At 56.7% G+C, this 26407-nt stretch overlaps 3 protein-coding genes across 32 annotated transcripts; 1 reads left to right on the forward strand and 2 right to left on the reverse strand.

The window, feature by feature from the left end:
- Window positions 1-385: 385 nt before the first annotated feature.
- On the reverse strand, window positions 386-4076 carry NUDT22 (nudix hydrolase 22). 2 transcript variants are annotated; one of them, XM_001115301.5, is made up of 6 exons: window positions 3922-4076; window positions 3217-3714; window positions 2697-2795; window positions 1052-1149; window positions 826-919; window positions 386-552 (listed from the first exon to the last, which is right to left on the reverse strand). In XM_001115301.5, the coding sequence occupies exons 2-6, from the start codon at window positions 3694-3696 to the stop codon at window positions 412-414; spliced, it is 912 nt and encodes a 303-aa protein (XP_001115301.4). In that variant the 5' UTR covers window positions 3697-3714; window positions 3922-4076; the 3' UTR covers window positions 386-411. The 2 variants fall into 2 exon arrangements, with proteins under 2 accessions (XP_001115301.4, XP_001115272.4); XM_001115272.5 differs by lacking the exon at window positions 2697-2795.
- A 127-nt stretch (window positions 4077-4203) lies between these two features.
- Window positions 4204-6527, forward strand: TRPT1 (tRNA phosphotransferase 1). Of its 24 annotated transcripts, none has more exons than XM_015113904.3 (8): window positions 4204-4364; window positions 4492-4575; window positions 4781-4862; window positions 5389-5564; window positions 5643-5817; window positions 5986-6075; window positions 6147-6260; window positions 6389-6527. In XM_015113904.3, the coding sequence occupies exons 1-8, from the start codon at window positions 4359-4361 to the stop codon at window positions 6478-6480; spliced, it is 819 nt and encodes a 272-aa protein (XP_014969390.2). In that variant the 5' UTR covers window positions 4204-4358; the 3' UTR covers window positions 6481-6527. The 24 variants fall into 24 exon arrangements, with proteins under 24 accessions (XP_014969390.2, XP_014969391.2, XP_014969394.2 ...); XM_015113905.3 differs by having other exon boundaries at window positions 6150-6260; XM_015113908.3 differs by having other exon boundaries at window positions 6019-6075.
- FERMT3 (FERM domain containing kindlin 3) lies at window positions 6472-24502 on the reverse strand. Of its 6 annotated transcripts, none has more exons than XM_015113898.3 (15): window positions 24068-24502; window positions 23359-23532; window positions 20071-20304; window positions 19743-19862; window positions 19471-19639; window positions 19168-19270; window positions 10944-11051; window positions 10643-10777; window positions 10513-10562; window positions 10287-10411; window positions 10000-10106; window positions 9657-9890; window positions 9189-9313; window positions 7169-7310; window positions 6472-7043 (listed from the first exon to the last, which is right to left on the reverse strand). In XM_015113898.3, the coding sequence occupies exons 2-15, from the start codon at window positions 23516-23518 to the stop codon at window positions 6864-6866; spliced, it is 1992 nt and encodes a 663-aa protein (XP_014969384.1). In that variant the 5' UTR covers window positions 23519-23532; window positions 24068-24502; the 3' UTR covers window positions 6472-6863. The 6 variants fall into 6 exon arrangements, with proteins under 6 accessions (XP_014969384.1, XP_014969386.1, XP_077818643.1 ...); XM_015113900.3 differs by having other exon boundaries at window positions 23359-23529; window positions 24068-24496; XM_077962517.1 differs by having other exon boundaries at window positions 19743-19897; window positions 20035-20304; window positions 24068-24400.
- Window positions 24503-26407: the final 1905 nt, after the last annotated feature.

Here is a 26407-nt window from a genome sequence, read left to right on the forward strand (position 1 = left end):
GGAGCCCCCGCCCCTACATGTCTATTGGCCTTTGGTGCCTCCGGTCCCCCAGCCTGTGGACTCTCCGGACAGGCGCGGGCGCCCACCCGGGGACCGGGCGGGACAGAGCCCGCTCTCTGAGGCTTTGTGACGCTTTCGGCCCGGCCACCGTCTCTCCGTTCCTCTGTTGCTCCCCTCTGCAGCGAGGCATACCTTACAGAGCTGCTTCGGCCCCGGAGCCTCTCAGGAGGCAGCCAAGGGAGCCATAGCTCTTATCCTCTGCTTGTAGAGAAGGACACTGAGGCTGGGCGGGTTTTTTTTTTTTTTCCTCAGGTCACTTGTCCTGCCTTACACACTCAGGGCCCACTGTTCCTCTCTGTCACAGAAATAGCAGATGCCAACAGAATCCAAGAATAAAGTCCTTTATTATCTTCAGAGCGGTGGGAGTAGGGCTGGGGACCCTAGGGCTGCTCCGGTGGGACTTCCCTGAACCCGGTTGTAGAGGATGATGGCGCCTTTGGCCGAGGGGCAGAGTTCAGCCCACATCTCCGTCTCCTGCAATCTCCGCACGTTCTGTGGGGAGACAACAAGACCCAGGCATTCAAGCTTGCCACATCTCCTGCCAGGGCTGTGCCCAGAATTCCTGAGCCTCAGAGACCTCTGCGCTGTCCTTAGGGAGGCATGTTAGGGGGCTGAACAGGTCCCTGGACCTTTCCCTTGTACTAAGGGCAAATCTTGTGCCTCTGGAGGGAATTGTGACCCAGCCAACACCTGGGGATAATGCATTGCCAGGCCTCTGCAGGCCCCAGCCCTGGCCTCCAAGCAAGATGGTTTGTCACTCTGCACCTGTGTCTCCACAAAGATGATGCCTGTAGACTCGTGGGCCTCGGGTCCCCCACTCAGGTAGTGCTTTCTCACCTGCTCAGAAGTCAGGCTGCACCTGGACAAGAACACAGGGTGGCTTAGTGGGTGACCAGCCCCTGCGGGGTCCCTGTGGAGCCACAGCTGCCTCAGCCCACTCCTCACCATCCACCTCCCCAAGACCCAGGATCATGTACCCGAGCCCACTCACTGAACATAGAACTCGGCACTGGCTCGGCCAGCACTGGTCTCGTTTCGGGCGATGCCCAACAGCAGGGGCTGGCTCAGGGTGAGTAGCGGCAGGTTCACCTGTGGTGGAGGGTGGGGTAGGGGGAGGTCCCCCCTATCAATGCCACTGCCCATATCCCTGCCCCTCTCAATGAAAAACAGCCTGTTGCCTGTGTACAGCACTTTACAGCCTGTAGATCAAGGGCCTGGCATCACAGAATATCAGATGATGGGCATGTTTGTTTTACAGGTACACCAAAACCAGAGAGATTGAACACGTTGCCCAAGGTCACCCAAGTGAAGTCAATTTAGTGACTGGGACTCCCACTTACTCCTTTTTCCGTTTTTTTTTTTTTGAGATGGAGTCTCCCTCTGTCGTCCAGGCTGGAGTATAGTGGCGCCATCTCAGCTCACTGCAACCTCTGCCTCCCAGGTTAAAGTGATTCTCCTGCCTCAGCCTCCTGAGTAGCTGGGATTACAGGTGCACGCCACCATGCCCAGCTAATTTTTGTATTTTTAGTAGAGACGGGGTTTTGCCATGTTGGTCAGGCTGGTCTCGAACTCCTGACCTCAGATGATCCACTGGCCTCGGCCTCCCAAAGTGCTGGGATTACAGGTGTGAGCCACCACGCTCTGCCACACTTACTCCTTTTTCAACAAACTTGGGGAGTAGGTAAGATATTTATCATTGTTTCCATTGAAAAGAAGACTCCTTGGCTGGGCAAGGCATGATAATCACTTGAACCCAGGAGGCAAAGTTTGCAGTGAGCCGATATGGCACCACTGCACTCAGCCTGGACAACAGAGCAAGACTCTGTCTCAAAAAGAAAAAAGAAAAGAAAAGAAGAGGAATCCGCTGGGCACAGTGGCTCACATCTGTAATCCCAGCACTTTCGGAGGTTGAGGCAGGCAGATCACGAGGTCAGGAGATCGAGACCATCCTGGCTAACATGGTGAAACCCCGTCTCTACTAAAAATACAAAAAAATTAGCCAGGCATGGTGGCGGGCACCTGTAGTCCCAGCTACTCGGGAGGTTGAGGCAAGAGAATGGTGTGAACCTGGGAGGCAGAACTTGCAGTGAGCTGAGATCGCGCCACTGCACTCCAGCCTGGGTGACAGAGCGAGACTCTGTCTAAAAAATAGAAAAGAGGCCGGGCGCGGTGGCTCACGCCTGTAATCCCAGCACTTTGGGAGGCCGAGACGGGCGGATCACGAGGTCAGGAGATCGAGACCATCCTGGCTAACACGGGGAAACCCTGTCTCTACTAAAAAATACAAAAAACTAGCCGGGCGAGGTGGCAGGCGCCTGTAGTCCCAGCTACTTGGGAGGCTGAGGCAGGAGAATGGCGTGAACCCGGGAGGCGGAGCTTGCAGTGAGCTGAGATCCGGCCACTGCACTCCAGCCTGGGCGACAGAGCGAGACTCCGTCTCAAAAAAAAAAAAAAAAAAAAGGAAAAGAAGAAGAATCCAAGGCAGAGAGTACTGCGGGCTAGAATTCCACTCCTAGTATGCCTAGCTGCAAAGCCAGATGCCTGCAGGCCTCCCGCCAGCCCAGATCTGTAGAATTCTGGCAAGTCCTAACCCCTCCCTTTATGTCTACCACCCTGTCCAGGTCACCCTCACTCACCTCATCACAGATCTCCTGAAGGACACTGGAAAAGAGCTCACGTACCACCAGCTCCCCAGCGAGGTCCTGGTGCTGGGGGCTGTCACCAGGGCACAGGGCCTGTGAGAGGTCAGGCTCAGCTCCTGCTCCCCACCTCTTCCCCCTGCCCCATCTCAGGACCAGCAAGCCTAAGGGCCTGATGTGGCACAGTGTAAGAGACTTAGTGATCCTGCGTCTGGTGTCCTTTTCCTGGCAGACAACCAGCGGTCCAGCTTCAAAGGGGATACACAGGGGGCAGGGGTGGGGTAGGGCATCTTCTTCCTGTGCCCAGTCTTTCCCCCCTGTGTTTTCTAGTTTCTCACAGGACTGGGGCAGGGGTCAGTGGGGAGGCAGCTGGACTGCCCTGAGCAAACTTTCAGAGAAACACCAGGCCAATTTTCCCTTTAAGAAATGAGGAAACCGAAGCTGGGAGGATTGGGAGGGTGGAGAGCTGCAGCTCCCTTGAGCTGTCTGGGTCTTTGTGCCCAGCCTGGCATCTCACCTGAGGCTCAGGGTGCCCACCAGGCACATCCACCAGCCCAGGGGCCTCAGCCACCTGCCGGGAGCGGCGCAGGAAGACAAGGAAGTCATCGGCCGTGGCTAGTGCAGCGCCCACCCCCAGTGGGTCCGCCAGATAGGCCTGCGTGTCACCCCAGTTGGTGGCCCCCTGCTGTCGCAGCCAGGCAGCTGAGCTGGACCAGTTGGTGCCCAGGAAGTCTCGGTAGGAAGTAAGGCCCAGGCGCAGAAGCAGCTGTGGCCCCCGAGAGCCAATGGGCGCCAGGGTGGCTGAGTGCAGGCGGAACTTGGGGGCGTTGAAGAGCCAGGGTTGGGCCTTTAGCCGGGTCTCCCAGATGGCAGTGATGGCCTCGTCCCCACCTGGCAGTGGGCGTCGGTCGTGGGCGGGGCTCAGCTCGGCCTGTACTTGCTCCCGGGGCAGGCCCCCACCAGGGCACTGAAGCAGCAGGGTCACCTCAGGATCCATGATCTGGACAGGGCAGCTCTGGGGGAGGATAGAGCCAGGCCTGTCACCCAGGGGGGCCACTACCACTCCTGGGCTGCGCAGCTGGCCCCGTCTGTCGCAGACCTCCTGAGGGTACCCGCAGCCCTTCTCCACCCCCCTGACCACTCCCTGGGCAGTAAAGCGCCCCTTCTTCCCCGCAGGAGCCCCGAGTCCCGCAGGGTGTCCGGGACGCCCGGGCATCCCTACCAGCCAGAGGTCTTGGGTTCAGGCGCCCCCAAATGCCCATTCCCCTCAAACCCAGGGGTCTGCCTCCGACTCGGGATGCGCGGGGACCCCTTTCCAGGGCCCAGAAGCTCCAGCCTCCAGCCGGCGCTCCCCGGCCTCCAGTTCACGCAGGCTCCGCCCCTTCCCCGAAGCGGAAGTGCCCGCCCCCTTCCCCCGCGGCTTTTCATTGGCGGGCCCGCCGCCCGCCCCGCCGGGGTCAAGGAGCGTGGAGGTTTGTACCCGCAGCCCGGACGCTTCCGCCCCATCAGTCTGCACGTCGGCCCTGCCTCCCAGACCACCTTGCGGGGGGCACCAGTGATCTGGAGTGTGGGACTCGGCCTCCCTGCGCTCGTGGCTGACGGTGTGACCTTGGGCAAGTCTGGCCTGCTGGACCTTAGTTTCCCTCTCTGCAGCAGAGCATGGAGGTGGTGAACTTAATGAGCCTTATACTCCCACCCAGCGCTCACTTCCTGAGGCTTTGTGACTTTCTGGGAGGGGTGGGGACGTGGGAGGGGCCTTAAAGCAGTACCCCCTCGTCACTGCTCCCCACAGGTCTTGGCCATGAACTCCTCTGGAGGAGGAAGGCAGGAAGCAGCAGGGTCCAGGGGTAGAAGGGCCCCCAGACCCCGGGAACAGGTGCGCGCCTCCTCCCCACCCCCTCCCACCAGTCCAGGCTCCCTGGGAGTTGCTGGGGGGAGGAGTTGAAGGGTCCTACTATTCCTGGAGACCACTGGCACTCCTTTCTCTCTGGGCTCTCTCTGCAGTGGGTCATTGAGGGTTCAGGATGGGCAGCAGGGCAGGGTCACCATGGAGACCAGGGGCCACTGCTGGGTTCTTTCAGGACCGAGACGTGCAGCTGTCCAAGGCTCTGTCCTATGCCCTGCGCCATGGGGCCTTGAAGCTGGGGCTTCCCATGGGAGCTGGTAAGTAGGGGCCTTGGAGGCTGGGGCTTGAGCCCAGAGAGAAACGTGAGCCTGTCTGCGACTCCTCCCCCATGGCTGCCTCCACTGCTCCCTGAGGAAGGCACAGAGGGCACTTCTTCCCCATGCACAGAGGAGAGCAAGGCCTAGAGGCCCTGTCATGTCCACAGCAGACTGAGGAGAGTTCTTGTCTGGGCCAGGCCTGGTGACCGCCCCCTCCAGCCAAGCAGCCAGATCAGCACTTACCCCGAGGGTGTACCCCGGAGGGTATGGGGCAGCTGGTGTTGTGAGTGTGCACTCCAGGCCAGCTCTATGCTGAGCACTCACCTCCCTGCCCCTCCGTGAGGCAGATCCTCTTTTTATGTAAGTTGAAAAAACTGGGACCCAGAAAGGGGAGACTCAAAAGGTCCTACAGAGGATGCCCAAGCGATCTCCAAGCCCAGACTTTGTTTTGGTTGCCTGTAGCTCCCTGTTAACCCTGGCCCAGTCCAGTGCAAGATTGGCTCCTGAGCACCCTGCCTGCCCACAGATGGCTTCGTGCCCCTGGGCGCCCTCCTGCAGTTGCCCCAGTTCCACGGCTTCTCTGCTGAAGATGTGCAGCGTGTGGTGGACACCAATAGGAAGCAGCGGTTCGCCCTGCAGCAGGGGGATCCCAGCACTGGCCTTCTCATCCGAGCCAACCAGGGCCATTCCCTGCAGGTCGGGGTGAGGGGACAAGCACGAGAGCCAGATGGGAGGGACCCCTGCCTGCGAAGGGGGTCTCACTGCTGCCTATTCAACCAGGTACCTGAGTTGGAGTTGATGCCCCTGGAGACGCCACAGGCCCTGCCCCCGATGCTAGTCCATGGTACATTCTGGAAGCACTGGCCATCCATCCTACTCAAGGGCCTGTCCTGCGGGGGAAGGACACACATCCACCTGGCCCCAGGACTGCCTGGAGACCCCAGTGTCATCAGTGGTCAGTGCCCTTCCCTCTCACCTAGCTACTCCCACCCACTCTGTCCTCCCAGGTCCCCTCCAAAGGTTGCAACACTTGTCTGAGGCCACCCCATGCCTGGCATGGAGCAGCAACCCTGCAATCCCAGCCCAGGACCCCAGTCTACCCAGGTTGCTGACTGCCCTCTAGGTGCCCAGTCCCCAGCTTCAGCTGTCTCTGCAGGCATGCGGCCCCATTGTGAAATAGCTGTGTTCATTGATGGACCCCTGGCTCTGGCAGGTGAGTCTGGACAAAGCAGGGGCTGGCCTTGCCTTCAGGGAGGGCACGAGTCACATCTCTGGCTCTGTCAGCAGATGGAATATCCTTCTTCCGCTCTGCCAATGGGGTGATTCTGACTCCAGGGAATACTGATGGCTTCCTGCTTCCCAAGTACTTCAAGGAGGCCCTGCAGCTACGCCCTACCCGTGAGAGCCACCACCCCAGCCCCTATGCCTTGTGCCTGAAGCCTGTGTCCTTCTGCCCTCACCTCTCTCCTAGCTTCCAACCCCAGACTGACTTAGATCTCCCTTTAACGAACTCTTGTCTCTATCAGGAAAGCCCCTTTCCTTGGCTGGTGATGAAGAGACAGAGTGTCGGAGTGGCCCCAAGCACTGCTCCAGAGAAAGGAGAAGGATCCAACAATAAAATATTAATTTATAAAAAAGAAATTTTAAAAAGTAACAAGAAAGAAACTCCAGTTTGAGACCATGTTTCATCATCCTGTAGCTACATCCGGTCTTCCTTGTGTGCTAGGGGACTGCAGATAGCTCAGGGGTATCAGCCTTAGCCACTCGGACAAGGGAAGGGGGTACCGCAGGAGCTCAGGGACCCCCACCCCCATCCCTGGCCTGGGTGATGACAGCGTCTGGCCCTGCCAGGTCCTTGGCCTGCACGAAGTCAGTGACCGCGGGTGAAATGCCCAGCTGGGTGCCTGCCTGGAGCGGGTGTGGGGCAGTGAGCCCCTGTGGGTGTGGGCTTGGGAGTTGCCGTGGCAGGTGGTGAGCAGGGCAGGGGCAGGCAGACAGCCCTCAGAAGGCCTCATGGCCCCCGGTGAGCTGTAGGAAGAGGTCTTCATCCAGCTCCTCCCCACGGGCCCGCTCCCGCGTCGACAGGAAAATGTAACCCCCGATGTACTCGTGTACGATTCGGCAGCTGGCAGACACGCAGCTGAAGGCCACATTGATGTGCTCATCAAACTCGATGGCCACCTGAAGGGCAGAGAGTCAGAGAGGCAAATGGGGGTGGGATATGGGAGCAGCCCCTGCCCCACCCTGGCTGGATACAGCTCCAGTCTGGCACCTGTCCCCCATCCATACCCTGGGTCTGGGCCCACCTGCCGGATGTCCCAGTTGACATTCCACTGGCGCATGTTGCTGAAACGCCAGGTCTTGACCACGTCGCCCACAGCCAAGTCGATGCGGATCAGTCGGTTGTTGGCGATGCCCAGGATCTCGTCTTTCCTACTGCCCTTGAACCTGACCCCCAGCGGGAGAGAGTCAGCCAGGGCTCCACCCCGCATGGCCCAAGCCCGCCCAGACAATGCGGCGCCGCGCTGGAGAGCCAGTCCTTCCCAACTGCAGCTCGCAGCTCTGTGACGCTGAGCAAGCCATGTGGGTTCCCTCGGCCTCAAGTTTCTCATCTGGAAAATGGGGGTTAATTGATAGAATCCCCACAACAGCATTTAGCAGCATTGGGCAAACAGGCCATGCCTTTAAATGGTAACTGGTTTTGGATTTTGGTATCATCCTCATCAGCTGCTGTCTCGCTCCCTTCTTTGCAGTCTTGGGAAACAACTAATCAGAGGGGTCCACTCTCCATAATGGCATCCACCGCTATGGCCAACCCAGGCCCAGACAGTGAACTGTCCACAACAGAGCTGGGGCAAGAACTGGTTCTTCTGCTCTTCTGACCTGAACTTTGTCTCTTGTTTTTGTTTTTTTGTTTTTTTTTTTTGAGACAGAGTCTCGCTCTGTCACCAGGCTGGAGTACAGTGGCGCAATCTCGGCTCGCTGCACCCTCCGCCTCCCTAGTTCAAGAGATTCTCCTGTCTCAGCCTCCCTAGAAGATGGGATTACAGGTACGCGCCACCACGCCTGGCTAATTTTTGTGTTTAAGACGGAGTTTCCCCATGTTGGTCAGGCTGGTCTCGATCTCCTGACCTCATGATCTGCCTGCCTTGGCCTCCCAAAGTGCTGGGATTACAGGGGTGAGCCACCGCACTGGCTCTTTTATTTATTTATTTATCTACTTACTTACTTGAGATGGAGTCTCACTCTGTCGCATCCAGGCTGGAGTGCAGTGGCACGATCTTGGCTCACTGCAACCTCCGCATCCTGGGTTCAAGAGATTCTCCTGCCTCAGCCTCCCGAGTAGCTGGGATTATAGGCACCTGCCACCACACCTGGCTAATTTTTGTATTTTTGGTAGAGACAGGGTTTCACCATGTTGGTCAGGCTGGTCTCACACTCCTGACCTCAAATGATCTGACCACCTCAGCCTCCCAAAGTGCAGGTATTACAGACGTGAGCCACCGCGCCCCGCCTATTTATTTGTTTGTTTTGTTTTGTTTGTTTGAGGCAGAGTCTCGCTCTGTCACTCCGGGTGGAGTGCAGTGGTGTAGTCTCAGTTCACTGCAACCTGTGCCTCCTGGGTTCAAGGGATTCTCCTGCCTCAGCCTCCTGAGTAGCTGGGACTACAGGTTCATGCCACCACACCGGGCTAATTTTTGTATTTTTAGTAGAGATGGGGTTTCACTATGTTGGCCAGGCTGGTCTCAAGCTCCTGACCTCATGATCCGCCCGCCTCGGCCTCCCAAAGTGCTGGGATTACAGGTGTGAGCCACCGCGCCTGGCCTGGCCTATTTATTTTTGAGACAGAGTCTCGCTTTGTCACCCAGGCTGGAGTGCAGTGGTGTGATCACAGCTCACTGCAGTCTTGACCTCCCAGGCTCAAGAGATCCTCCCACCTCAGCCTCCCAAGTAGCGGGGACTACAGGTGACCACCACCATGCCCAGCTAATTTTTTACAATTTTTTGTAGAGACAGGGGACTTTCTGTGTTGCCCAGGCTGGTGTCAAACTCCCGGGCTCAAGTGATCCTCCTATCTCGGCCTCCCAAAGTGCTGAGATTACAGACATGAGCCCCAGCACCTGGCATGAGCTTTGTCTCTTATGTTTGTTGTGGAGGGACAGCATGAGGGGCACACGTGGGGCCCTCAGTAAGGCCTGCTTACAAGGGAAGGGAGTCTTCGGGGTGCCTGTCCAGAACCCACTCTTGGGATGTGGGCACACAGCAGCCGGGTGGCAGGTAAGGGCAGAGACGGTGCTGGGCAGGGGGATGGGCTGGGGGCCATACCTGACCATGACATAAGAGATGCCGAAGTCAGGCAGGGACTGCCAGGCCTGGATGAAGCGCAGCTGGGCCTCTGCCAGCGACAACTGGGCCACATTCTGGTGGGCTTCCAGGATCCGTGGAGTGAGCTGCGGGAGCATACTGGTGATGGGCTGCCAGGCACTATTCCCCTCTTCCAAAGTCACCGAACCCCCACCTCCCCATCAGGGTGACAGCATGTGAGCCTGGGAAGGGGCAGTGCCCACGGGCCACCAAGGTACAGATTTGCAGTGTGCCAGGCTGCAAGGTGAACATGGGCACCTGGACCGTGACTCCTCCCAGAGGGTGGGTACCAGCCGCGCAATCTCAGGGACGCAGTGGGAGAAGCCCAGTGAGCACGTAGCTTTCCTGAGGAAGGCTCTGTGGAGACCCAGGGGTCAGGGATCTCCGGGTAAACACTATGCGCATTCCCACCCTGACTCCTCCTGGTACCTGCTTGGCCTTGAACTTTCGCTGGAAACGGGGGGCAACCAGGCCATAGGGGTTGAGGCCTTCAGCAGAGGCATCAGGGCCCTGGGGGTGGTTGCCGGGGCCCCCGCCACCCGTGCGCTGCAGGCTGAGGAAGGCCAGGATGGCCTGCACCTCACTGGCGTAGCTGCTGTCAGCCATGGTGCGGCCTTTGGAGGCCAAGCGGCAGCCAGCCATCCAGCGGGCATACTGCTGCTCCTGGGCGAGAGGGGTGAGGGGGACAGTGCTAGCCAAGCTTGATGCTCCTTAGCCCCTGCCCCTGCCCCAGCTCCTGCCCAGCTCTGGCCCCTGCCCGGCCCTCACTTACATCCTGGCACCGCAGGTAGATCTCACTCATGCCCTCAGGGGAGGGCACTAGGAGTTTAATGCAGAACTTCTGGCCGGAGACATTAACATCGGGGACCACCTCACAGCCTGGAGGGAGAGAAGCAGTGGTCTAGGAGGTTGGAAGGGGAAGAGCCGCCTGAGTCCTCGAGTGCATGCTGGCCCCACACCGTCACCTCAGAACAGAGAGCATCTTCCCCCATCTCCAGGAGGAAACGGCCAGTGAGAGCGACAGCTGAACCCCACCAGCCCCTGGCCCTGTGCACTCACCCTTGAGGTTGAGCTGCTGAATGGGGTCCCCAGGGGCCTCATCCTGGCTCTTGTAGTAGGACAGTGTAGTCTCCTTGAACACCACCCAGTGCTGGCGGTAGCCCTTCAGGGTCAGCTTCCGGGGCCTTCATGGGGTGTGGGAGTTTGTGAAAGGCCGCCTCGCCCCCTCCCTCCATACGCAGACCAACCCCTCCAGCAGGGCTGCCTATTCTGGCCCCCAGCTCACCGGAAGATTCGGAGATAGTCCTTGAGCTCTGGGATAGTGGTGAGGCTGTCCTGTGGGAGGACCAGAGTCAGAGGGGCACCCGGTGCCTCACACTTGTCCCTGCCCAGCCCTTCCCCGAGCCCCTCCTCACCAGCACATCCGTGGGTGCCGACCCCTCCAGCTTCACCTCCAGATTGCTCAGGGCTGCATCCAGGTCGTCCAGCCCTGGGTCTGTGCCAGCCGGCTCCCCCACCTCCCCGCTCTGGGATAGCTTGTTGATGTGGTACTAGGTGGTCATGAAGCCAGGGAGGGCTGAGTCCAGCAACCTGGTCCCCTAGCAGTCCCCCCCAGGTCGGGCTTCCCTGGAGGTAGCCCCCACTCAGGAAGGCCCTTCCTGCCCTGGGACTGGCCCACCTCCCAGCTGCCCTGGGGCCCCCAGGCCCGCCTGGTACCTGCAGGGCAGCAAACACCATCATCTCCTCCTCAGTGCAGTCAATCTCCTCCAGTAGCAGGTCCCACCGGGCCTGCTCATACAGCTGCGTCAGCCGCACGGGGTCTGTCTGGAGTGGTGGGAGGGGAGGCTGGGCTGGTCAGGTGCCAGCTGCCCTGGATGCCCTGCACTCAGCCCCTGCCAGCCTTGGCCTTCTGCCCTGCCCTCCTTGCTGAGGCAGATTCATTCAGTGGCTGGACATGGGCCGCAGACCTCAACCCCACCCTTACAGCCTGCCAGCCCCCTGCTGCCAGCCCCCCAGGCCTGCACATCTAAATCTGGGCTCGGTTGTGCAGATGTTTACTGTGTGCTAGCATGCTGCCCTGGGTGCAGGGGAGACCGAGTAAACCAGTCAATAAGTCGAGTAATTCAAGGCTGCAGTAAACACTATCAAGGAAACAGTTTCCACAGGGAAGCTCAAGTTCAGTGGAGATGAGCGAATGGAACATGCGGAAGCAGTCAGGGAAGGCTTCCCTGAGGAGGTAACAAGCTGAGTAGAGACAGGAACGATGACAATGGGCCACTCAAGGGAAGAGTGAAGGAAGAGGATTCCAGAGAAAAGGGACAGGGAGGGCAGAGACTCCAAGAGGGGATCCCAGTTACCCACAGAAGACCAACGTTCTCGCTAAATCCCACCCAGAATTGATAGCAAAGGTTTAGGAAGGCAAACCCAAAAGGACAAAGGAGAGGCCGGGGCGGTGGCTCTCGCCGGTAATCCCAGCACTTTGGGAAGCCAAGGCAGGCGGATAGCTTGAGCCCAGGAGTTTCAGACCAGCTTGGGCAACATGGTGAAACCCTTTCTCTACTAAAAATACAAAACATTAGCCACGTGAGGTGGTGCGCGCCTGTAGTCCTAGGTACTCAGGAGGCTGAGGTGGGAGAATCACCTGAGCCCAGGAGGTTGAGGCTGCAGTGAGCTGTGATTGCACCATTGCACTCCAGTTTGGGGGATAGAGTGAGACCTTGTCTCCAAAAGAAAGAAAAAGAAAACAATTTGAAAGATGGAGAGCAAACTGTAGATGGGAACTGGGTTATGCAGAGAGAGCTGGAGCCTCACGCCTTTTCGCTCTCCTGTCTGGTAAATCCACTAATGAGACTTGAAAATAGGCAGAAAGTGGCCGGGCGCGGTGGCTCAAGCCTGTAATCCCAGCACTTTGGGAGGCCGAGGCGGGTGGATCACGAGGTCAGGAGATCGAGACTATCCTGGCTAACATGGTGAAACCCCGTCTCTACTAAAAATACAAAAAACTAGCCGGGCGTGGTGGCGGGCGCCCCTGTAGTCTCAGCTACTTGGGAGGCTGAGGTGGGAGAATGGCGTGAACCCGGGAGGCGGAGCTTGCAGTGAGCCGAGATCACGCCACTGCACTCCAGCCTGGGAGACACAGCGAGACTCCGTCTCAAAAAAAAAAAAAAAAAAAAAAAAGAAAATAGGCAGAAAGCAAGCAACAAAAAGAAGAGATCTGAACAGAGGCATCCAGTTTGCATGGCGGACCCCTGGCAGACTCTGATGCGGATCCTCTGAGTGAGATGCAAGGGCGAGCTGAAGAGAGGACTGGACAAAGTCCATGAAAAAAAGCAGGCCCCTCCCCAGCTCCGTGCAGCCAAGTGATGGCAAGCAGGCACCTGGCAGAAGCTGGGGCCCCCTCTCTGGAGATGCTGAACCAGATGCATCCTTGCATTTGGTACCCCAGACACAGCTGGATGGGGTGGGGGTTGCACTAGGCTGAAAACAGACTTTTTTTTTTTTTTTTTTTTTTTTTTTTTAGATGGAGTTTTGCTCTTGTTGCCCAGGCTGGAGTACAATGGCACGATCTTGGCTCACCAGAACTTCTGCCTCTCGGGTTCAGGCGATTCTCCTGCCTCAGCCTCCCGAGTAGCTGGGATTACAGGCATGCGCCTCCATACCCAGCTAATTTTGTATGTTTAGTAGAGACAGGGTTTCTCCATGTTGGTCAGGCTAGTCTCGAATTCCCAACCTCAGGTGATCCACCTGCCTTGGCCTCCCAAAGTGCTGGGATTACAGGTGTGAGCCACCGTGCCTGGCAAAAACACAAATTTAAAGAAATCTAGCATTCAGATGAGTGAGACACCCACACCTTTTCCCACTTGTCACCCAAGACATTGGCAGGGAGCCTTCTATCTCCACTTGAAAGATCAGTGGAGTTGCCACTGAGAAGCTGAGCCACCAGAGAAATGCCCGACAAAGAATGGCAGCCCAGTCCCATTGCCTCCAGGGGGCCACCAAGATGCCAAGCCCTACTCACACACTCAGGTCTCCAATTAGTTTCTTTCTTTCTTTTTCTTTTCTTTTTTTTTTTTTTTTTGAGACGGAGTCTCGCTCTGTCGCCCAGGCTGGAGTGCAGTGGCCGGATCTCAGCTCACTGCAAGCTCCGTCTCCCAGGTTCACGCCATTCTCCTGCCTCAGCCTCCCGAGTAGCTGGGACTACAGGCGCCCGCCACCTCACCCAGCTAGTTTTTTGTATTTTTTAGTAGAGACGGGGTTTCACCGTGTTAGCCAGGATGGTCTCCATCTCCTGACCTCGTGATCCGCCCGTCTCGGCCTCCCAAAGTGCTGGGATTACAGGCTTGAGCCACTGCGCCCGGCCTCCAATTAGTTTCTTAGAGCTTCACTTTTAAATATGAATAGACAGGTATGGACTACCCACATTTAAGGAAAGCTTCAAGAATGAACCATAGAGACCAAGAAAACAAGAATAAAACAGCTTGGAGGAAATGAAGGCCAGGCAGGGCGCACAAGAGAACTTCAAACGCAACTCAAAATCCTTATAGAGTACAAAAATTAGCTGGGCATGGTGGCACGCGCCTGTAGGCCCAGCTACTCAGGAGGCTGAGGCAAGAGAATCGTTTGAACCTGGGAGGTGGAGGTTGTAGTGAGCCAAGATTGTGCCACTGCACTCCAGCCTGGCAACAGACTAAGACTTCATCTCAAAAAATAAAAAAATAAAAAATCCTTATAGAATCTGAGCTTGGTGGCTCATGCTTGTAATCCCAGCACTTCGGGACGCTGAGGCGGGCAGATCACGAGGTCAGGAGTTTGAGACCAGCCTGGCCAACACGGTGAAACCCTGTCTCTACTAAAAATACAAAAATAATTAGGCCAGGTATCATGGTGCATGCCTGTAATCGCAGCTGCTTGGAAGGCTGAGGCAGGAGAATGGCTTGAACCCAGTGGGCAAAGGTTGCAGTGAGCCGAGATCGTGCCATTGCACTCCAGCCTGGGTGACAGAAGAAGACTCTATCTCAAAAAAAAAAAAAATCCTTACAGAGCTAAAGCACTGCACTCATAAAACAAGACCAGAATATTCTTTTTTTAAAGGAATGTTAACTGGGTGCAGTGATTCACGCCTGTAATCCTAGCACTTTGGGAGGCTGAGGTGGGCAGATCATTTGAGGTCAGGAGTGTGAGATCAGCCTGACCAACATGGTGAGGTTTCACACCGTCTCTACTAAAAATACAAAAAATTAGCCGGGTGTGGTGGCAGGCGCCTATAATCCCAGCTACTCGGGAGGCTGAGGCAGGAGAATCTCTTGAACCCAGGATGCGGAGGTTGCAGTGAGCCAAGATCGTGCCACTGCACTCCAGCCTGGGAGCGACAGAGTGAGACTCTGTCTCAAAAAAAAAAAAATCCCAACTTCTCAGGAAGCCGAAGCGGGAGGATCACTTGAGACCCAATCTTGGCAACGTAGCAAAACTCCATCTCTAAAAAATTTTTAAAGAATTAACCAGGCTTGTGGCACATGCCTGTAGTCCCAGCTACTCAGAAAGCTAAGGCAGGAAGATCGCTTGAGCCCAGGAGTTCAAGGTTGCAGTGAGCTATGATCGCACCACTGCACTCTAGTCTGGGTGACAGAGCGAGACCCCATCTCTAAAAATAAAAAAAGAAAGATAAAAATATAAATTTGGTTCTATTAAAATTAAGAGCTGCTGTTTATCAAAAGAAACCATTCAGACAATTAAAAGGCAAAGCACAGAGGGGGAAAATATATTCACAATGTATTTATCTGGCAAAGTGCTCATATCCAGAATATATAAAGAACTCCTACAAATCAATAAGAAAAAGACAAATGACTCAATATGACAATTGTCAAAATATTCGAACAGAAACCTCACAAAGCAGCATATCCAGATGGCTAATAGCCATATGAAAAGGGACTCAACTTTATTAGTCATCAGGGAAATGTAAATTAAAGCCACATGGAAAGCAGATCAGTGGTGGTTGGGGGTTAGTGTGGGAGGAGGAATGACTGCAAATGGGCATTGTGCCGTCAGTGCTTGTCTGGGGCAGTGGAAATGTTTTAAGACTGGATTGTGGTGATGGTTGCACAACCATACATGTTTGTTACAAATAAGCTGATCCAGGCATGGTGGCTCATGCCTGTAATCCCAGCACTTTGGGAGGCCAACATGGGTGGATCACAAGGTCAGGAGTTCAAGACCAGCCTGGCCAAAACGGTGAAACCCGGTCTCTACTAAAAATACAAAAATTAGCCGGGTGTGGTGGCACATGCCTGTAGTCCCAGCTACTCGGGAGGCTGAGGCAGAATAATTGCTTGAACTTGGGAGGCGGAGGTTGTAGGGAGCCAAGACCGCACCATTGCACTCCAGCCTGGGCAACAGAGTGAGACTCCATCTCAAAAATAAATAAATAAATAAATAAATAAATAAATAAATAAATAATCAAGCTGAATGGTTACAATGGCTGGAGTGTAGTGGCATGATCTCAGCTCACTGCAACCACCACTCTCTAGGTTCAAGCAATTCTCCCGCCTCAGCCTCCCAAGTAGCTGGGATTATAGGCGCTTACCACCACGCCTGGCTAATTTTTGTATTTTTAGTAGAGACGGGATTTCACCATGTTGGCCAAGCTGGTCTCAAACTCCTGACCTCAGGTGATCTGCCCACCTCGGCCTCCCAAAGTGCTGGGATTACAGGTGTGAGCCACCACGCCCAGCCTCCTCCGGAGGCTGAGGCAGGAGAATGGTGTGAACTCGGGAGGCGAGGAGGAGCTTGCAGTGAGCCGAGATCGTGCCACTGCACTCCAGCCTGGGCGACAGAGCAAGACTCTGTCTCAAAAAAAAAAAAAAGAAAGAAAACGCTATGGCCAGGCGTGATGGCTTATGCCGGTAATCCCAGCACTATGGGAGGCCAAAGCAGGGGGATCACCTGAGGTCAGGAGTTCGAGACCAGCTTGGCCAACACGGTGAAACCCCATCTCTACTCAAAATGCAAAAATAAATTAGCTGGGCATGGTGGCGGCAGGCATCTGTAATCCCAGCTCTGTGGGAGGCTGAGGCAGGAGAATCACTTAAACCCAGGAGGTGGAGGTTGCGGTAAGCCGAGATCGCGCCATTGCACTCCAGCCTGGGCAACAAGAATGAAACTCCCTCTCAAACAACAACAACAACAACAAAAAGCCCTATAAAGGAACACTCAAAAAACAAGACCTCTTGGAACTTAAAAACATAGTTACAGAAATTAAAAATTCAATAGGTGTTTGAGAGTATAAGCGGAGGAGGTCTCCAAAGAGTAGAACACAGAAAGAAAAAGAACCGAAAAATAAGAAAGAAAAGAAAAGTTTTGGCCGTGTGCGGTGGCTCACGCCTGTAATCCCAGCATTTTGGGAGGTTGAGGTGGGTGGATCACCTGAGGTCAGGAGCTCAAGATCAGCCTGGCTAACATGGTGAAATCCCGTCTCTACTAAAAATACACAAAATTAGCCAGGCATGGTGGTGGGCTCCTGTAATCCCAGCTACTAGGGAGGCTGAGGCAGGAGAATTGCTTGAATCTGGGAGGCGGGGGTTGCAGTAAGCCAAGATCACACCATTGCATTCTATCCTGGGCAACAAGAGCAAGACTCCACCCCAACAACAAAAATAAATAAATAAATAAAATTAGGGGGGCGTGGTGGCGTGTGCCTGCAATCCCAGCTACTTGGGAGGCTGAAGCAGGAGATCGCCTGAACCCAGGAGGTGGAGGTTGCGGTAAGCCGAGATCGCGCCATTGTACTCCAGCCTGGGCAACAAGAGTAAAACTCGTCTCAAAAGAAAAGAAAAGAAAAGAAAAAGGCAATTATGAACTTCAAAAACATTTGAGCAAAAAAGGAAAAAATAATCATAGTTACTCTGTGGCTTAACTAGGAACACTATTTATATATGTTACTATTTACAGCCATATCACATTGTTTTAACCAAAGACTATAGATACTACTCACTTAGAAAGATGCAAGGAAATGTGTGTATTGTGTGGGCAGGGAAGAGAATGTAAGACGGTGAAACCTTCTCACAAAGTCAATAGATAATGTGTGAAATGGCAAAACAAAGAGGTGGAAATATGTCATAGAGAGGAAAACACTAGAATAAAAAGGCACAGCCTGCCCGACGCAGTGGCTCACGCCTGTAACCCCAGCTACTCGGGAGGCTGAGGCAGGAGAATCGCTTGAACCCAGGAGGTGGAGGTTGTGGTGATCTGAGATCACGTGATTGCACTCCAGCCTGGGCAACAAGAGCAAAACTCTGTCTCAAAAAAAATAAAATTAGGCCGGGCACAGTGGCTCACTCCTATAACCCCAGAACTTTGGGAGGCCGAGGCGGGTGGATCACCTGAGGTCAGGAGTTCGAGACCAGCCTGACCAATATGGTGAAACTCCATCTCTACTAAAAAAATACAAACATTAGCCAGGCGTGGTGGTGGGCGCCCACCTGTAATCCCAGCTACTCAGGAGGCTGAGACAGGAGAATTGCTTGAACCCAGGAGGAGGAGGTTGCAGTGAGCCGAGATCGCGCCACTGCACTCTAGCCTGGGCAGCAGAGCAAGACTCCATCTCAAAAAAAAAAAAAAATAGCCAGGTATAGTACATGCCTATAGTCCCAAGCTACTCAAGGAGCCGAGGCTGAAGGATCACATGAGCTTGGGAGGTCCAGGCTGCAGTTAGCTGGGATCACACTACTGCCCTCCAGTCTGGGCAGGCGACAGAGAAAGACTCTGTCTCAAAAAATAAAAATAAAAAAATATATAAATAAATAAAGCTTAGGGGAGAGCCATCTGAGCTGGATATATCAACTGGGAGAGAGTGTGGAGATGGTATTGAAATCCACAACACTGGAGATGACTGAGAGAGGGAGGGGAGAGAGCAGAGGCCCAGGGCGGAGCCTGGGCAGAGCCTGGGGCTCGCCAACACCGAGGGGCCGTGGAGAGGAGGAGGGAGAGTCACAGAGCCTGGCAGAGTGGCTTGGGGAGAGGCCACCCCCCAAGCAAGTGGACAGGAGGCTTCAGGAGGAAGCTATTCCGGAGGAGCAGTCAGGGTGGTGTCTATGTCACAAGTAAGTGGTCAAGTAAGAAGCAAGTAGGACATGGCCAGGGGACAGACAGCCTGGAGGCGTGGCCACCTCAGCAGATGCGCTTCTCACGTGTGGATGGTGACAAAAGATACAGAATAGCTGTGGCCAAGGAGTGAGAGGGAGTCGAACAGCACCCAGAGGAAGCTCGGAAGCAAGAAGTGGGATTCTGCGGCGCAAGTGTTCAAACAACTCCGATGTTTTGCAGAGAAGTGGGGCAGAGAGGCGGGGCCTATGGGTAGAAAGAGCAACCTGTGGGCTTCTGGGAGGTTTTTGAGATGCGCATGAAGCACATTCCATGGAGCCCTTTGCATGGAGCATTTTGCCTGGAGCATGTTGGTTGCCAATGGAGGAAAGGAGGAAGAGTGGACAGGGCACAGAGGGGCCACCCTGCAAAGCTTCCTTCCTCACCCACCCCCAGGTCCTGCAGTCCCAAATGCTGCCCCCCCCAGGAAGCCTTCCCAGAGCTCCCAGGCCTGGGCCTCTCCCACCTGAGCCCCAGACTTCTCAGGGGCACCCCCACACACACTGTCTACGAGGATCTGTGGGTCTTAGCTTCCTCCTTGACGGCTCCCTGGGAAACAGGCACTGAGACTTATTGGTCTCCATCTGCTTCAGCATCTGCCCGGGACCCAGGATCTGGCCCGATGCTGAGGTGCGTAGATGAGTTTCAGTGCGTGTTTGTGGGGTCAGTAAACAAAGGTGTGGATGGACAAACGAGCAGAAGGACAGGCCACTACAAGTCACTAACATCCCAGAGCCCATACCCCAAGCCCTAGGTCTCCATGTCTCATGGACTTGAGGCCTGCTTTCTCCCTGCCCCGGCCCACCTTGGGATCCAAATCGAAGAAGCTGTAGTACTTGAAGCGCAGCCAGAGTACGTCCCCAGCCTTGATGCCCTGCTGCATGAGACACCGCGACGAGTCCAGCCACCTGGGCCGCAGCAGAGGCAGCAGTCAGGGCTGCGCCAGGTACGGCCCTGGGGTGGGGAGGGGGTCTGGGCTGGGGGACAAGCACATACAGAGAAAAGGCCTGGAAACGAAGTGTGGATTTGGGGTGGGCACAGACATGGGACAGGGGGTGGATCCTGGGTGGGGGAGCCCCGACACAGGGGGCGTGGCTCCTGGGCCCACCTGCTGTGGAGCTGGGTCTTGTCTGACAGGGAGCTAGGCCGTGGCAGACGCTGGAGCAGGAGGGGGTCAGGTGGCGGCTGGGGCCGGCTCAGCATGTGGTAGCAGGCCTCTGTCTGGGCGCTGTCCGAGAAGTGAGCTGGCATTCCCCGGAACACTGCAGGCGCCACGCCTGGAGTGCAGGTTGGGGATCAACCAGGCCTGTCCCCCAGGGTTGGGACTCACAGGCCAGCCCCTTCCCCCATCCCCCCAGTCCCACCCCTACCTGCACTCACCCCCAGCCAGGACGACCTTGCTCAAGTCATAGAGTTCTTCCTCTGGCTCCTTCTCTTTCTTCTTCTTCTCCTTCTTCTCAGGAGCCCGGAGCAGGGACAGCTCCTCGGGGTGCCGGATGCCTGAGGGGAGCTGGGGTCTCAGCAGGGACAAGGTCCTGCTGCAACTTCCCCACCTCGCCCATGGGCGCTTGGGGCGGGTCACAGCCCTGCAGGCAGGGTGGCAACCCAGACAGCAAGGACAGCATCACCAGAGCTGGGCCTGGAAACGGGGGTACCTGCCTCTTTGCATCACCCTCGTGGGCCAGGGGGAATCAGCCGGGCAACTCACTGAGGAGGCGGCAGATGGCAGCCACGGCCTGGAAGAGGGGCTGGGAGAAGCTGGCGCGGAGGCGCAGTGCACGGCGGTTGGGCAGCCGAAGGATGACGGGCCGGTGCTGGGGCCCGAAGAAGAGGCGTGCGTCGGCCAGGATCCCGTACTTGTCCAGTGTCCAGTGGGTCTGCAGCAGCCACTGCCTCTTCTGTTCCCACCAAATGGCGTGGTCTGACCAGTCCTGCTTGCGGTCTGTGGGGCACGGGGGCACATCCGGGTCCAGCCTTCCTCCCTGCTGCCCCCAACACTCAGCACAACCCCAGGATTCAGAAGCCTGGGGTGACCATTCCCCTGCCCTAAGCCAAGAGTGGGGCAGCCTGGGCGGGCCTGGGGTCTACCCCATGGTAACAGCAGCAGGGCTCTCTGCAGGCAGCCCCCCGATGGGCCTTCTAGGCTTGGCTTGTATTTCGCTTCCCAGGGGAGCTCTCCAACCCAGAATCTGGGTGCCCCAATCTTAGCACCCCATCTCTTCCATTCCAGCCCACTGGGCTCCCTCCACATGATGCCCCCTCTGTCCTCCCGTAATCTACGGTTTAATGGCCTCTGTCTTGCATTCTGGGGAGCTCCCAGAGGCACAGACTACATCCGTCTCACTGCTGTATATCCTCAGGGCCTGGACCTGTGCCTGGCCTGGAGCAATGGGCACTCAATATTTATAGGTATTAGCTGTGTGACCTTGGACAAGCCACTTAACCTCATGGGGCCTCAGTTTCCCTGTCTGTAAGATATAATAACCACCTTACAAACTGGGACATGGAACAATGCCTCCCATGTGGTAGGTGCAGAGTTTGTGGCAAACTCGTGCACGCACGTGACGATCCATGAGTGGGCATTGAAGTAGAGATGTGCGTCTGTCCCTTGTCAGCCAGCTGGGAACTGGAGACACAGTAATGGAAGGCACAGGTCTCCCCGCGGCCTCCCTCCAGGAGCATGAACAGGCAGGAGGAAGCGTAGAAAAAAGGCTGCCGGAAAGCTGCTCTGGGTGCATGGCCCTTGAGAGTTTGTGAAGCCGTTTCCTGAGTTCCTCCCAAGTCCTCCCAGTGAGTTTTCTGATTCCCACTGCATCCCACCCGCCTCAGCCAGCCCCCAACTCCACTGCTACACACGCCGGGCATCACCACTGCTGCCAAACCAAGAGAAGTGCCCGTCCTCCTGTGCCTCCCCTCCCAGGTTGGGCCCTTCCCTCCTGGGTGCCCCAGCGGGGCCCTGGCTTTGTGCCACTGCTTCCCCTTCTCTTGGCTCCTTGCTCTTCTCCTGTCCTCTCTGGCCCCTCTCCTGACCTGCCCTTTACCTTGTCCTTTCCCCAGGTTCGGCCTGGGACCGTCTTCTCCCGCCTTGGCCATGTCCCCTTACTGGGTCTCCCTATTCTGTGGCTTCAGTTGCCACTTTCTGCCACAGCCCCATGCGTGGCCCTCAGCCCAGACCCCGCCTTGGGCCCCCAGCCAGAAACCCATGTGCTGCTGGCTGAGGGGACTGTCTACCGCCTTCCTCCCTTCCAGAACCCTTTGTTCCCCTGGCCAAGTGGCTGACACTGGGACTGTAAGCACCACGACTCCTGGTCCTGGCTTTTGGTGCTCAGCTCAGACTCGCTGTGCGCAGAGGCACCCGCTCCTCTCCAGCTCCCCACGCCACCTCTCAGGGTTGGGGGATGCGGACTCATGCCAGAGGCCCAGGCATCCTCCCTTTCTCTTCTAGCCACCACATGTGATCAATGCCAATCCCACCTCCAAAATCCACCCTCCTTTCTGTCCTCCCTGCCTGGCCTTAGGAGGCCCTAGTGTCTCTAACCAGGACCACAGCCTCCTCAGGGCCCCACAGCCTCCAGCCCTTCGCCTTGCTGCTGACCTTAGCAGGACAGCCTCCTGCTGAGAACCCTTCGGTGGCCACCTTCCCCTCCAGAAGAAAGTCTAGACCCCTTCTGGAGGCCTTCGGGGCCGTGCAGAGCTGGCCAGGCACCATCCAGCCTCATTTCTGGTCACACTCCGGCATCCTCGCTGGCCGAGAGCCCTAATTCACAGCCCTCCGAGTCCCAGAGCCACCACCTTGCTCCTCCCTGCTGAGGCCACCTCCCAGGACTTCTCCTGGGGTTATCCCCATCCTAGGCTCGGAGCAGCCCCCTCCTCGAGCCCCAGGCCCCCATAATAGCTCCCTCTGTGCGGCAGCCGGCATGCAGCCTCCACGGGTCCGTCTCACCCGCTGCTCCAGGAGGCCAGGGACTGGCCTGGGGTGGCCAGGCTGAGCCTCAGTAGATAGAGCTGATGTGCTTAGGAGTGACAGTATCCCTACCACAGGGAACAAAGAGCTAAAGGGACTTGCCCTGGGGTGCCCAGCAGCGGGTAGCGCAGCAGAGTCTGTCTGACTCCAGGTTAAGGCCTCCTGCGTTACCCTCGTGCCATGCCCTGGGGCCACCCAGATCTTCACCGCCCTGTCTCTGTTCCTCACTTCTACTCTCACAGCTGCTCCGGGCCCTGCCCCTGGCAGCTCCCCTTGCAGCCTCAGCCTTGTGGCTGGGCTACTCTGGGCCCTATCCTCTCCATAGTTGGACTGACCTCCTCCTGGGCTGCATGTGGTAGCCTGGCAGGGTCTGAGGAAGCCTCCCCGCCATCACCCACCCCCCTCCCACTGGCAGCCCAGGCCCAGGCTCTTGGCCAGGACTGTGGTGGGCCTGCCTTCCGGCTCTGCCTATCGGGGTATTCCTGCTGCCCTCTCAGGAAGGGGTAGCCCCCACTGCTGGCATGGAAGGAAGATGAGGAGCCCCTGTGTCACTGGCCCCGTGGCCCTCCATGACTGATGCCACAGGCTGCTCTGCTGTAACTTCCTGTGGGGGCAGGGCCTTCCCACCCAGGCTGGGCCTGTCACCAGTCTGCTGAGAACTTCCGCCAAGCGTAGGGAGTGTGGGGGCAGGCCCTTAGGTCACCTAGACCCCCTCAGACCTCAGCAATGTGACTTTGGCCTTGGTCCAGGCCAGACCACTCCTTCCGCTCCTGTTGGTGGCTGAATGGGGGATCGTGGCTGGGTCTGATCTTTAGCAGACCAGCTGGAGCAGGAGGGAGGGAGGGAAGAGGGTAGGAGGGAGAGGAAGTTGGGGAAATGTCTTTTTTGGAACCAAATGATTAAGCTAATGCCTGAGTCACCGTGACACCATTATCGCGAGCTGAGCAGCAGGGATGGCCCGGAAGTGCCCGGAGACACCCGTGGCGGCCACCCGTGGTACTGAGTTCAGCAGGTGGGCGGCGGGACACTCACTGATCTGCTCCACAATCTTCAGGAGCACCCCGCCGATGTGCGACTCCCCAGTGACCCGCAGGGTGACCGACTCGGCCTCCGGGTCCTCCTCTCCCACAAACACCCGCAGCTCCCATGATGAGTCGATGTAGTCCCCGGAGGCTGTCTTCATCCCCGCCATGGCTGCGGCTGCTGCTACAGAGAGTGGGGAAGGAGGCAAGGTGGGCAGGCCCCGGTAGGCTCCTGGGTTTGGGCAGAAGAGTTCTGTGGTGCCCTGGACACACCCAGGGGAAAGCCGTTCATGAAGGAGGGCAGGAGCGAGCCCCCAGGCCCGTATGCCCATGGTACCCTCAGACCATCTCACCAGCGCTGGCGCTTGAGCTGCGAGGGCCCTCAGAGACCATTTAGTCCAACCCGCTCCCATCCTACAGACAGGCAGACTGAGGCCGGGTAAGAAGGGGCTCACTCAGGACCACCCTGCTCGATGCCAGCCCACAGCTCACCCCCAGACCCTCAGGGGCAGCTGCCCACTCTGGCCATGGCTTTGTACCCAGGCCAGGAAATAATTCTGATCCTGGCCCACAACTCAATGCCAACATCACAAACCAGCCAAAGCCTCCCGGGGGAGGTGGAAAGTTCAGGCTGCCGCATGGCGAGAGGCAGGCTGGGCAGAGGCTGCAGGAGGATAAGGAAGAGAAGGGCCTGTGGTCCCAGTGAGGCCCGAGCTTACCTTTCCTGGCAAGGGCTGGGGGCTGCAGGTGGGCCTCAGGCTACACCCCTGAGGGCTGTGGGCTTCCTGCCCTCCTTTCTCTTTGGAGCTTCCTTCAGGGCAGCCCTTGCCTGTGCCTTATCATGAGCAGGGCGGGCTCAGCCCCTCCCCAGGGCGGGCTGGCGCTGGGTGCAGGAAGCACGCTGCCAGCCCGCAGAGGGTTCCAGGGGCCCCCACCTTTGTCCCCAGAGAGCACAGGAAGCTAGGGAGAGCCGGCTGAGCGACTCAACACCGTCAAAAACGCCCCCTGCCTCATTTGGAGGGAAGCTCAGTGCAAACTCAAGTCCCCCGACTGTTTGTGTTCAGGGCTGGGTCCGCCTTTGTGGGAAGTGTCTCCCATCCCCAGCCTGTCACATGAGGTGGGGACCTTGGGCTTTGAAACATCATTGGGCTGCCGGAGGGAGAGCTCAGGAGTTGACAGAGTGTATCCAGGTTATTTGGGACTCACAGGTCAAATCGGCTCCAGTCTGGCTGTCCCTATCAACCAAAGATGCCTCAAGGCCCCAGAGGGAAACAAGTCCATTTTGCAGTTTTTCCTAGCTCCGCATAGGGCTACTTTCTTTTTTTTTTTTTTTTTTGTTTTTTTTTTTTTTTTTTTTTGTTTTTTTTTTTTGAGACGGAGTCTCGCTCTGTCGCCCAGGCTGGAGTGCAGTGGCGCGATCTCGGCTCACTGCAAGCTCTGCCTCCTGGGTTTACGCCATTCTCCTGCCTCAGCCTCCTGAGTAGCTGGGACTACAGGCGCCCGCCACCGCGCCCGGCTAATTTTTTGTATTTTTAGTAGAGACGGGGTTTCACCGTGGTCTCGATCTCCTGACCTTGTGATCCGCCCGCCTCGGCCTCCCAAAGTGCTGGGATTACAGGCGTGAGCCACCGCGCCCGGCCAGGGCTACTTTCAAACTCATGAACTCAGACCTGCCAGGCGAATAAGTGAACAGAACTTGGACCTGACCATTCACAACCTCCCAGGCCCTCAGGTCCCCCAGCTCCAAACACACCTCCACTGTGCTCCACTTGGACGTGCCTCCCTGAGCCCCCACAAGGCTCACTCCCATCAAGTCCCTGCTTAGGTGTCACCTCAGGGGTCTCTGGTGGTCTATACCCTCCTGCTCATCACATGTCCTAGGATGTGGGCTTCAGTAGAGCAAGGCATATCCGCCACCAGCTCTGCACACAACAGTGGCCTTTCCAGTGAATACACTGGGGATCGGAGCACAGAGGGTGGGCAAGCCTGGGGGCGGCAGAGTCCTGCTGATGGGGGAGGCTGCCTAAACGGCGTCACCCAGATGAGGAAGGGGGAGGCCTGCTGGGGATTCCCAGGGGAAAAGCAAGCTGATGAAACTAGCAGCAGGAAGTCCAGCCAGCTGCTAGTCTCAGAGCCTTCCTAGCCCAAAAAGCAGCACTCTTGGAGCAAATGAGGAAGTTTTACTCCTGCCCCAGAGGCCTCCCCAGTCCAGGAAGACAGCTTTAGAAAACGCAGCTTTTTGCAACCATGGAAAAGTGTAATTAAAGCTTAGAACCCTAAATTCTCAGGTGAGAGATGTGCATTGTAACCATCACCCAGGCCGGGGGCGGTGACTCACGCCTGTAATCCCAGCACTTTGGGAGGTCAAGGCGGGCAGATCACGAGGTCAGGAGATTGAGACCATCCTGGCTAACATGGTGAAACCCTGTCTCTAATAAACATAAAAAAAAAAAAAATTAGCCGGGCGTGGTGGCGGGCACCTGTAGTCCCAGCTACTCAGGAGGTTGAGGCAGGAGAATGGCGTGAACCGGGGAGGCGGAGCTTGCAGCGAGCCGAGATCGTGCCACTGCACTCCAGCCTGGGCGACAGAGCGAGACTCCCTCTCAAAAAAAAAAAAAGAAAAATAAAAAAACAAACAAACAAAAACCCATCACCCAGTGGGGTGCGGTAGCTCATGCCTGTAATCCCAGCACTTTGGGAAGTTGAGGCAGGCGGATCGCTTGAGGTCAAGAGTTCGAGACTAGCCTGGCCAATATGGCAAAACAGCTGTCTCCACTAAAATACAATTATTAGCTGGGTGCGGTAGCGGGCTCCTGTAATTCCAGCTACTGGGGAGGCTGAGGTAGAAGAATCGCTTGAGGCCGGGCGCGGTGGCTCAAGCCTGTAATCCCAGCACTTTGGGAGGCCGAGGCGGGTGGATCACGAGGTCAGGAGATCGAGACCATCCTGGCTAACATGGTGAAACCCCGTCTCTACTAAAAATACAAAAAACTAGCCGGGCGTGGTGGCGGGCGCCTGTAGTCCCAGCTACTCGGAGGCTGAGGCAGGAGAATGGCGTG

This window comes from Macaca mulatta, chromosome 14, assembly GCF_049350105.2.
Source record: "Macaca mulatta isolate MMU2019108-1 chromosome 14, T2T-MMU8v2.0, whole genome shotgun sequence".
Taxonomy (NCBI): Eukaryota; Metazoa; Chordata; class Mammalia; order Primates; family Cercopithecidae; genus Macaca; species Macaca mulatta.

What these genes read in the sequence shown, in the direction of transcription:
- NUDT22 (XM_001115301.5), bottom strand. Translation starts at nt 3,696, where the DNA reads ATGGATCCTGAGGTGACCCTGCTGCTTCAGTGCCCTGGTGGGGGCCTG. An exon ending in TTCAGGAGATCTGTGATGAG is followed by an intron (nt 1,150 to 2,696) that starts GTGAGTGAGGGT and finishes CCTCCACCACAG; the next exon opens with GTGAACCTGCCGCTACTCAC. An exon ending in AGTGCCGAGTTCTATGTTCA is followed by an intron (nt 920 to 1,051) that starts GTGAGTGGGCTC and finishes GTTCTTGTCCAG; the next exon opens with GTGCAGCCTGACTTCTGAGC.
- TRPT1 (XM_015113904.3), top strand. An exon ending in CCCCCAGACCCCGGGAACAG is followed by an intron (nt 4,576 to 4,780) that starts GTGCGCGCCTCC and finishes GGGTTCTTTCAG; the next exon opens with GACCGAGACGTGCAGCTGTC. An exon ending in TGGACCCCTGGCTCTGGCAG is followed by an intron (nt 6,076 to 6,146) that starts GTGAGTCTGGAC and finishes TGGCTCTGTCAG; the next exon opens with CAGATGGAATATCCTTCTTC.
- FERMT3 (XM_015113898.3), bottom strand. Translation starts at nt 23,518, where the DNA reads ATGGCGGGGATGAAGACAGCCTCCGGGGACTACATCGACTCATCATGG. An exon ending in TGGTGTTTGCTGCCCTGCAG is followed by an intron (nt 10,778 to 10,943) that starts GTACCAGGCGGG and finishes ATGACCACCTAG; the next exon opens with TACCACATCAACAAGCTATC. An exon ending in GAAAGTTCAAGGCCAAGCAG is followed by an intron (nt 9,314 to 9,656) that starts GTACCAGGAGGA and finishes ATGCTCCCGCAG; the next exon opens with CTCACTCCACGGATCCTGGA.